An 11,295-nucleotide genomic window follows, 5' to 3' on the forward strand; every position below is an offset into this window, starting at 1 on the left:
ACGTGTCGCCATTACATTCAATCAAAAATACGTATCAGTCAGTAACGATGAAGGTATACATCTGTCATAGCTTCAACAAGATTTTTGAATACTTTTGCTCTATTCTATTTCGTATTACTCTTGCGGGATTCACCTAGGTAATACTTTGACAGTAGTTTCAAATCCTATTATGGTTGTTATTGCTAATACAATTGCTACAAGATTACTCATACAAGGCTTAATTATAAATGTACTTGACCTACTCACATGGTGGCCTGCTTTTCGCGAAAATGTATGATGAATCGTGGCGGGTGACGTTTTAAACGATGTTAACTGTCCATGCTACAAAAGGAACTTCTGTTGGCCTCTGATATTTCTTCCTTTTCTTGTGCGACTTAATAATCGATTAAAGCAGATAAAAAAAATGTAGCACTATTTTTGTGATAAGAGCTGAAAAGATAAAACTAGACTAAGACTACATAATACATGCAAGCTTTTATAGGCACTATAACTTCGTCGAGATATAAAGCTTTATAGACTCGATCTAATATATTTTGACCTAATATATATCGAATTTACCCTTTATCGCTCGACCTTTACCAGCAAGAAACAGATTTGCGCTTCTCTGCAGACAAAGTTACTAATGCGAATGGGTGACAGTCTTTTGTGGATGATCGTTTCACTTTCATCACGTCATTAGTAGTTTAGAAAAAGATATTTTTTACTATACAAAATGGCTTTCTTCTTTGCATTATAATTATGTATGTATAAATAAAGTATGTAGCCATATGTTCTACGGAAAAGTAGCATGGTGACTTGGTGCAAAAATGGAATTTTGAGGAAGTTTTGTAGTATCATTGTTTCCGAAAGTTTTTGTCTACCAAACATTTCGATGTCACATATGTTGTAACGCTTTTGCTTTCAGGCTCATCATTGATTGTCTGCCTTTGGGCGGAGCTGTTCCACGTGCGGGATGCCCGTCTTGACCCTCCAGGCTTTCTCACCAAAAGCCTTCTCGGATTTATGGTCTTCAACTTCGTCACATATGCGCTTTTATTTCTGGAGATGGTCTCATCACAATACGCAGGTGAGTGTACCCGTGGCATCGTGACGTTTTCGCCAAGCTATCTATTTGATAATATAATCGAAGTAATATACGTTCGGTTATGAATGAAATATGCATTTAGTAAGGGCAGGTCAACTGCCATATAGGAACGGAGCGAGTGGCTACAGACTGCCGGTTCCTGCTAGCGTAGCTTGGCTTCATCATAGCGGTGGGATATTGTTGATACTCGCAATACGTATCGATCGATCGTTTGCACAGTCAGACGGAATCATCGAAGTTTGCGTTCGATAAAATCTTGCCCAAGGGGTGGGTCAGTGAACGCAAAAATTTTCTCACAGCTGAAGTCGAGACACTTACGACGCTCGAGGCGGTGCTTCAAGGGAATTCAATTTGATTACAGCTTGGACAAATCGCAGCGTTTTTGCGCCATCTGCGCCCAGGACTCGTCGTAAAACAAGCCATCTTGAAGATGCTATGCTGCAACAGTTGTAGATCAGCTGTTATGTAGGTGTTGACCGAGCTGTTTAAAAGTTACCGTTTTTGCCAGGTGCGTCAGTGCGTGCAGCGTGAAGTCAGTGCGTTCCGGTATATCCACGTTTGTTTTTTTGAACTTCGTTCAGGCAATACGTGTGTCCCTTTCAGTTGGTGTCAGGCATAATAAGCAAGGCTAAATTCTGCTATTTTACCATCTCAGAAAGTTTCTATGAAACACCAGCGAGCGAGGTGCGTCCCGTAATACCCGTTGGGCTGTGGACAACTTTTTGTGCCTGTCTCTGCATGAACGTATATTGTGTTATTCGCGTGAACTACAATAGACTGAATTGTCGCGGACTGAGGATTCAGCCCCAAGTCTGCTTTCATAAATATCATCCCTACTGTTAGATTCTGTATCTATGCTTTGGCAGGCATATATACTAATATAGTAGTATTCTCGCTTTATAGAATTACAGCTGAATTAAAAGAAAAAAAAAACCCTTTTATTCTATAAAACGTCTCTTCTAGCTATGGATGTTAAAGCTATGATTGTATCCTATACTTTTATGCCTTTGGACGGAAGCGTATTGACATGGCCGCTCCATGGCCGAGTACCTCCACCGCAGAGTCCTTATTTTGTCACTCAGCCAGCCGATGCAATGACAATTCTGACCGTTTTGAGGACGCAGCCTTCAATGGTCGCATTACAGCTATATTCGTCGTACGTGATTTACGTACGTTCTCTTAGTTCATTCTATTTCATTGCGGGTTTGTGTCCTCAACACGTACAATTCTTTCAGTGCTTATACTTTAAACTTAATGAGTCCGGATAGTGGGTGAAATTTCGATTTCTATGTACTTCGTTAGAATATTTATTCAAAAACAAACGCTCAATCTACGATCAGGTATCCTTTGAATATATGCGAAGTACATTCATATTATTACATTACATTATTATTACATGAAGAAACATTATTACAGTGACCTAATCCGTATACTGTTATCGAACTTTGTTAAGAGAGCCATATTCAGAAAATATGAGCCCCAAGCTCGAAGCTAAACACTGCTTCCAAGTACTTCCTAGACACACTTTCAGGTACTTTCTCGTACAATCTTATCTAGTCTTTCAACAAAAATTCGCCAACAGATGAAGAATTTACCTGATATTAAGACCTAATCTTTGCACGTAAACTGGCTTACCTCGAAGTATTGATCTTAAGCATAACAATGTGCCCTGTACTTTGACTGAGCTCATTGAGCTTTCTAGTGCTACCAGGGACGATACTTCGCGTAGAATCGCATGTGAAGTTTATAGCATTTAGCCGGCGTTTTCGATCCGAAATATCAATTTGCAATACACAACACTTCAAATAGAATTTTCTAAAAAAAGAGATACTATTTCAAGTTATTATATTAAAAATTTGGACTCAGCTCGCAAAAGCTTCCGACTGGTAATAGATAACGTCTAGATTTTAAGACCTTTGTTTCGAGGAAATTCGCAGAAATCCAACCTACCCCACTTTCTCATACACATTTTGATGAACGATTTTTTACGCAAAATCGAAAATGGATAGACTATATAACCGATAATGGTACAACTTCAGCGTATATACTAGACGCATGTCACTAAATGAGTGTTGGTTCATATCGTAGCCTGCATCTTCTCATATCAAACGCTTACGTTTTGATTTGATTCAGTGATACTGTCGAATCGATATCGTGTAATGGCTGCTACTTTTAAGAGTACGTTGGATTCTAATCCAACCGTTTTATGTTGGGAACCAGCGGTTCCGATGGTAAAACTTGAGACAGCTAACAGAGCTTTGGCCGCCTTTCATCTTATGTCTCCGGATGAAGAAAAAAACACTGCTTGCTAGCATGTAGCGAGCACAGCATGTATTGATAAACAAGCCAAATAACGATGCTAATTTTATCTGGCTCATGAGGAGCTCTGGAGATAACCTCGGGTTGAATTTCGACTGCCAGCTTGTGACCGCTCAGCATAAATCAGATTATATTTATACGTATTATCTCAATATACTATAACCATTGTACACAGCATAGTCTATTCATTTGTGGTGACGGTTTCGGCACTAGTCGGTAACAAATTGCTTTTTCTCCTGAAACCTCAGTTTTAACAATATTTTTCCTTGAATTTTTACTAACGCTATTTTCACTTAGTCTACGGCTACTCTCTAGTCTAACGGTTTGGCCTTGGCCAACGAGTAGTGGGGTTGCGGTATATTGAGCTTTGTCATCAAACGACTGTTCAAAGCCGCACTTTACTGTTAGGTTCGGATTTTCGAAACATCTGAGGCTTGTGCTATAGAGCTATTGTCAACGTGAATATAAGCAAACTTGTGATATATATGTTTATGGTTGCTATTAAGTACAGTTGAACATAGTATGATTTGCCTTACGACAACAAACAGTTAATATTCAGGAAAACTGGAAGTATGCCATTTATTAGACAAGCCAGATCGACTGTCGAGTTTTCCGCGTCTGAATTATTTGAATTTGAGTCCTAAATTTTATGTTCGCTAGTACCGTGAAGCATTGACTCAAATGGTTGGCCCTCAACGAAAACCGAAACATTTTTATGCCGTGGTAAAAACCTAGAGCGAGATATGTGGTCTAAACTTCAATAGATAAACACGCGGGGACACTGGGAATACAAGGGTGCTATTCATTATGGGATAGTAAGTAAGAGATAAAAATATGCACCATGGTCGCCCTAACAGGCACGGTAGGCAATTTTCGTGGCTTAACCATAACGATAAGCTACGTTTTATATCCTAGACCGTCTTACATTAGGCGTTACAAGGCGATGACAAAGCATTTTTATTAATAATAGAAATATGGAAACTCTAGAAATAGGAATGACACATAACTGAACATGTAAATCAGCCTATCAGGTGGCTGTAGATGACTATAGGTTGAGGTAGCAGTGGTCTTAAAACCGCTAGTCGCGGTCATCAATGGTGAGCTTTGAAAGTCTTCTGACCCTTCATTCATGATACGTCACCTAAAACATCGATATGAAAATTGGCAGGTAGCTGTTAGTTAGCAAATAAATGATTACACACGTAGCAGCAGATCAATTTGGCTGCTTTGTTTATAACAAGAAGAAATTAGCATTACAAACGTATACAAATATAATGATGTAATGATTTATAGTAGGTGAAACCTCGACTACCAACACGATCTATACAGCTACCTGGAAACGAGCTCAATTTATAACTATAGTAGTTACTCTCCGCTTAGATGTTTTCGTAGCATGTGACCATTTTTTGTCTACTTCATATTTAGAAAAGGAGCCATTTTTGTGTGTCTGCAGGTTACCATGAGGCGGAACGGGCTTTGCTGTTTCGAATATTCAACGGTTCATTTGCTATTCTAATGATGATTGTGGTCGTTGTTTTTCTCGTCTACGGCGTGGAGGTATTCATCAAAATTCGCGGAGCATTTCTCACAGCGCTTGGACCTCATACAGAAGTCAGCCACGTGCCAGACAGGTAGAATCACACTTCCCTGACAGAGCTTAACTTCCTAACAGATCGATGAATAAACTGATTTTAATTCTCCTGGAAAATCTGACATTTCTAACTATTATGGTGAAGCCATATCACCTCCAAACAGTTACCTACAGCTTATTAAGAGGCAATTTCAAATTGCTATGTATAAAGTGATTACACACGTAAATCAAATGCGATACACGGTGAGACGAGCCTCATTTCATCCACCGGCCAACTTTTCCCAACCCTGGGAAACTACATTACCCAGTCGGCAAATCTCCTTTCGAATATGTGTGTGTCTACAAGACATAAATTTACTATACGCAGATCACGTTCGAATTCGCTTTTTAGGTCACAACAACACCAAAGTCGCGTTGGGCTGGTCACATACGCCCTGCTGACGTTGGTGACGGCACTTTTCATCCTATCGGATATGACCGGTCCTTTGTGGAAACACCGGGTAGCACTCGTGTCCCGTAATATTTACGAGGTGTCGTTTCGCCTCATTGAGATAGGACTCGCGCTCTGGTTTCCATGCGTCCTCTGGAATTGTGTGCAGCCACAACAACTTTGGATATTGAACCCGAAACGACTGTTGATGCGTAAGCCTACTCAGATTCGAAGTTCCGCACCTGAGGATTTAACGAGATTCAGCGGCGGTACGTGTGTCATTAAACAATACCATGTTACCTCTATTATGTTAACTGTGATCGCATAATACGCAGGACGCGATATGATGGCGACACCACGTGCTGTGCCATTTTTCTACCGTATTTCCTACGATACTTATCGATAATTGTTTATGTCGACTCTGTAACATCTAGATTTTTCTTGTCATCAACTTTTCTATTATCATTGTAGATCTGGGCTCTGTGGAGCGGCTTGGTCCACCTGAGTGCTTCATATGCTACGATAGTGATCGACGCGATGCTGGACCTTTAATACGGCCCTGCAATTGTAGGGGTGATGTGTCAGTCGTCCACCATGACTGTCTCAAGACGTGGCTTGTCGAGAGTGCTGCTAGCTCGCAGTGCAGCCGATGCAAAGTCTGTAACGAAGAGGTAACTAATTGAGTAAACGATATTTATTTTCCACTAGTTATGATTCTAACACGCGATGGTATAAGGTGGTAGCATGCAACATTTGTTCTTTTTTGTTAGCACAACACATTATTCTTCAACACACTTCACTACATTGTCGCAACTCTGTTACTAGTAGTAACTTACAATTAAACTAACTTGAGTTCATGCGAAGTATAGCTGACTTTAGAAAGATCATAGACTAGTGCTCTTAAATTGCAACGTTGATTACAAGCTAACGGTGATGCATACAATGGTCTTTTCTTTTTTTTTTCAGTATGAGCTAGAACGCGGTGAAGTTTGGCTACCGTCGGGTTTGTCGACGATGAACTGGGTGCAGACGTGCTGTGTGGTTGCTCTTATGGGCTGCTCAGCAACAGCGGCCATTCTCGTCGTAAAACTGTATACGCACATTGCGCTCCGCTCACTATCAGTGGGGTTAGCCGTCATCGTGCAATATGTATGTCTACGGGTACTTGGGGTCGGAGTGCTGGCCGCGTACAAACGGGCCCGATTTTCAGCTGTAAGGATCATTTCGCGTAAACTGACACACGGTCGCGAAGCATCGGCCGCTCTCATGGCTGCTGCCAAAGAGGGTCCTCATTCCGTTGCCGCGGCGGTCAAACATGAACTCGCCGCTGTCCATCAAAATCAAAAGATACAGACGCAACAACAACAACAGCCAGGCAGTACTGTAAATACGTCGATGTAGATCAGTCAGGACAAACAGCCGTAAAGTAGCTAGGCCTTGCAGGCACAAAGCTAAAAATTGGCTAGGACCGACAAAAAATCGAATAGGAGACGTTCAAGTATGAAAGCAAGTTAGGTTTAACAACATTCGGACAATGATACGGTTGGAACGACAGCTAATGAAAAAAATCAATAAAATAGCGTAGTGTTTTTCCGGATGTCCTACTTGATACACTGTCTCGTTTTGCTGGCACGTTGCCTGCTGAAGCCTATCCATCTCTCTTTAAAAAAAGCAAAACATAAATTACGTCTATCGTAGACGGATGTCACCGGCGCTCACTACGAACTTCTTTGACCACTCCTAGTCGATAACGCTGACGGGATGTGTGGCAACCAGACTCGTTGCTGTCTGTATAATCTTACATGTATGATAATATCATAAAATCGCAAAGGAGAATGGAGAGCTTCAAGTTCCTTTTGTCCTTGTCCCTAAGCCCACTGTGTCGAAATTCATTGGCCCAGACGAACAAATTGCCAGACACGAACAATGCTGTTCACTTATTTATGGCAACTACTTGGCATCGCTAAATATTGGATAGATCGATGTTCGTAGATAGATGCGCGAAGAGGAGTAAACAGCTTCGAGAACGTCAGATCGCAGGCGATGACGGCGACTAACGAAGCAAATGGTAAATGATCAAAGCGACGTTTTGCTTAGCAGGATTGGCCGACTGGATAATCGGATTGGTCCTATTGGTCGTTTATTCGCTTGCCCTACTCTGAAGAAACAGCCACTTAGTTGGGAAGGAAATAAAAACAAGGAAACTGATGGGCGACTTTGGCTGACCAAGGAGAAACGTGAAGAGGGAAGGACGTCAGATTTGGTCAAGAACTTGCATAGAACTAGAACAGTTACGAATGACCAGCATTGATAATAACAAAGTAAAAAAGGTTGCGGACACAGGTAGAACCTGTGCGTCTCCATGCTTCAATAAGGAAAACAAAGCAGGAAAACGAAGATATCTTAGTCCTTGGGCCTTTTCCAGTATAAACTTTTCCATCGACCATGAAAACATCACGGCGATTTTATCGTAACCCACGTAAAATCAAACACTACGGTGAAAAGGAAGAACATTACTTATCGATTGACACCGTCGAGAAAGTGATTAAGAAAGCCGTCGTGGTTAGGGGGAATGAAAATTGGTCAAAATATCCGTAATATTAACTTACAACAAGTTACAAGAAGTAAATTTTGTCCAGCAGCAATGCTCCCATTTTGATTGACGATCAGAAAAGAGCAGACACCTTTTATTACTATTATTATCATCGTAGATATAAAAACTGTACAGTCAATATGTTTAGTTAATGTAGAGTATCGGGAATCAATGACTCGAAATAGCGTTAAGGACAGGCAAGATCGTCCTTTTTTGTCTTATGCAAAGAAAAGGTCATTCAAGAGATTTCATTTGCGATAATTGTTCGTTGAAATAATCGAAAAAAAGGGAAGCTTCTAGCTAAGTGAAATAAAAAGAAACTATGCTCGCTTGCGTTTTGTGTGACGAAGTTCAAATGGTGATAGATGACGTATTCACTAAACACGCGTAGTCTGCTCCTCGCGCAACAACCGCGTCAACAAATTGTATTGCTGACCAGGCTTAGTTGTGCAACAAACAGAAGATAAATTTAGAGAGCCGGCTTACAATAAATAATTCTACCTGGTATGATGATCTGAGGTGCCAAGATCAAACGTTGATTAAAGATATCCAAAAACTAGTTTATATACATACATAGTAGCGTAGGGTCATAGGTCGTGAAGGAGGTGTAACTGCAAACAGGAATGGACGGACAGGACACAGCGCATAAGGCGATAAATACACATTGTCACTGTGAAGACTAATAAGCCGATGCGCCGATTGAAGGATGTTCACTATAAGATTTTATATTATACCAATAGACTACCGATGTTTTACCCATTTAACACAGGTTTAACAGGAACTTCAACCATGAAGCGGAAGTGTAACTAAGTACTACCCGAATGTTAAAAGCCACGCCTAGATTGTACATATTTACATACAATATCCAGGTAAAACAGGAAAACTACATTGATTCGGAAAACCAGCTTTGTGCGAAAAGTAAAAATACATGTATATATCAATATATAGAGATTAAAGTGAAGATCGGTGACGAAAACGATTTTGTTCTGTAACAGACGTAAACATTTGTAGCACGAAAAAACAGCAAAAGAGAAAACAAAGGAGCAGGAATAATACAGGTTACGAAAATTAGTCCGAAAGACTACCGAAAATCCTATCTCCGAGGCGAAACCATCTAGATAAATGCAAAGGGAGAAAGGTAAATTCAACACCAGAAAAAATCTAGATAGGACATCCTATGAACACGGTCTTATTAGAAGGTACATCAAAAAGGGCAACGTGACATAACATACGCATACACACAAATGCAAGTAAAGTACTGACTGGCGTGCAACTGTGATTGTATCATTGATAATCATCAATGACCATAATAACAATGGTACCAATAACTTCAACAACTCACTCTTGATAATAAAATGTCGCCTATACGAATGGGGGATACTCAAACGATGTCATCGCGGTATCACTGTATGCATTATATATGTATGAGGATCGTGGCTGAGAGGGAGACCGAAGATAGTATTTGTTAAACACAACATGAGGGTAGTTTATGGACCGCCGAAAGGAGGCCCATAATCGGAAAAAAACGCAGAAGAAAACAGTTGAAGTTGTGGATGTTAGAGGAGAGAAACCACTGTTAGTGTAGAATTGATAAGATTGGACTACTATTATTTAGTCTGCCCCAAACCTGTTTTAAAGAAATGTCTATTTCTATAACTGTAGTCGTTCGCCTAATTCCAACTGCTCATTTATGTAGACAGGGTAGCTACATAGCATAGCGTCATGGTACAACACTGATTCAGGTTTGCCGAAAAGATATCTCTCAAAAGGTTTTCGTTTCTATCTTATACTGAAAATAGGAAGCATAGCGGCGATTACTATCTTTCAGAAATAGTTGTACTATTAGCACGTATCGAATACAACCTAACGCATGTATAATTGCCAGTGGTATTTGTCCGCCTATCACACAAAGGTCTCTTTTAAGTTCCGATGAATTTGACATCGGCACAATGCCGTCTCGCCCCACGAATGTCTTATTAGACATAGCCCCGTAACAGACTTATCCAAACAACGGTCAGGCAACAAAAAGGCAGCGTATCGGCCTTGGCCTTCACCGTATTGACTCTGTTACAGAGACGTCATTTGGATAAATCGGCCCAGCGAACAAGGCCAAGATGGCGGGGCGTCGTGGAGAGACAGCTGGAATTGTTATATGTATTAAGCAATCAAATGTATAACCACAAATCGTTCCCAATGATAGTAGAAGCAGCAGCAAGAAGAAATGTAAAAAGAATATTTCTGCATCTGCACTTTTTGTGAGCCACACAGACGGTCGTGATCGAACGTTGAGCAGGTGGCCAGACACTGCAAGCAGAGTTCACGTATAAGCATATAGAGAATAGGGAATGTAAGAAGGGTGTAGTGAGTGATCGTGATAATACGGAAAACTCTGTTATTATTCATTATGTAGAAAATGTGAAGCACCCACAATCGAGGAACGGATGACGGGGCGCTGTGCGCTTCGTTCAGCAATCATGTAAAAACAATATATATTAAAACAAATGACGCTGGTGATGAGCGCGCCAGCGAAATGAACACATCTCATTTACTCTAATATTGAATGCGTCATTATTATCTAGTATAACATATATAAAAGCGTGCGATAGACCGTATTCTGCCAATAAACTCTAGGTCGCATTACACACTAGTGATGAACAGCTGAGATCACTAGAACGTAACTAGACTGCGAAGAATCGAAGAGCTAAGTTGAGAGGCTTTTTTTTCGGATTTTTATCATCTCGAATGAAATACATACCAATACAAAAAATCCGCCAATTATCTGAAAATGTTCCTTCTTTGCTAATATAAACATCGGTACCTTCGAGCAGTTTAAGTGCTCACGCGAACAAAGTCTTCCTTAAATAGCCAACTGGGTGGCTGACTTAATGGTATTGAGACAGCGACTGCTAGCAAAATGCAGTAGAAGCTTGTTTTCTAGATTAGAGCATGCTCGAGCACTACGTTGTGAAGGTTCAGAACTACGGTAGGGCGGATGAATTAGGAAAATTCGATTCCACGTTATGTGACTGTTACGTAACGCAGCTTCCACGCATCTATGCTAGAACTCTTATTGACAAAATTTGAGAACGGCAGTACCTTGAGAGTTGCATTTCTAGTTAGTTTTACTTTACAAAGTTACGTTTTCGTGCCGTCAGTTACTCGGCTCGGTGAAGAGTACGGATACGTTTTTCGTCGTCACGACCGGCCACAAAACCTACCTTTGCACTTTCGGAAACCGTAAAATGTATGTAGTTGTATCGGCCTATCTTCTTATTTCT

The 11,295-nt window shown here is 40.6% G+C and overlaps 1 protein-coding gene across 1 annotated transcript in view; it reads left to right on the top strand.

Annotated features, from left to right (window-relative positions):
• Window positions 1–10,571, top strand: part of LOC111249050 (uncharacterized) — a 33,450-nt gene extending 22,879 nt beyond the window's left edge. Inside the window, exons 4-8 of the mRNA XM_022802349.2 lie at window positions 905–1,066; window positions 4,857–5,034; window positions 5,386–5,693; window positions 5,896–6,095; window positions 6,391–10,571. Coding sequence (XP_022658084.1) covers window positions 905–1,066; window positions 4,857–5,034; window positions 5,386–5,693; window positions 5,896–6,095; window positions 6,391–6,825 — 1,283 coding nt within the window. The 3' untranslated portion in view covers window positions 6,826–10,571. The remainder of the gene's footprint in view (window positions 1–904; window positions 1,067–4,856; window positions 5,035–5,385; window positions 5,694–5,895; window positions 6,096–6,390) is intronic.
• Window positions 10,572–11,295: the final 724 nt, after the last annotated feature.

The sequence above is a fragment of the Varroa destructor genome, unplaced genomic scaffold (assembly GCF_002443255.2).
Source record: "Varroa destructor unplaced genomic scaffold, Vdes_3.0 BEIS01000001.1, whole genome shotgun sequence".
NCBI lineage: Eukaryota > Metazoa > Arthropoda > Arachnida > Mesostigmata > Varroidae > Varroa > Varroa destructor.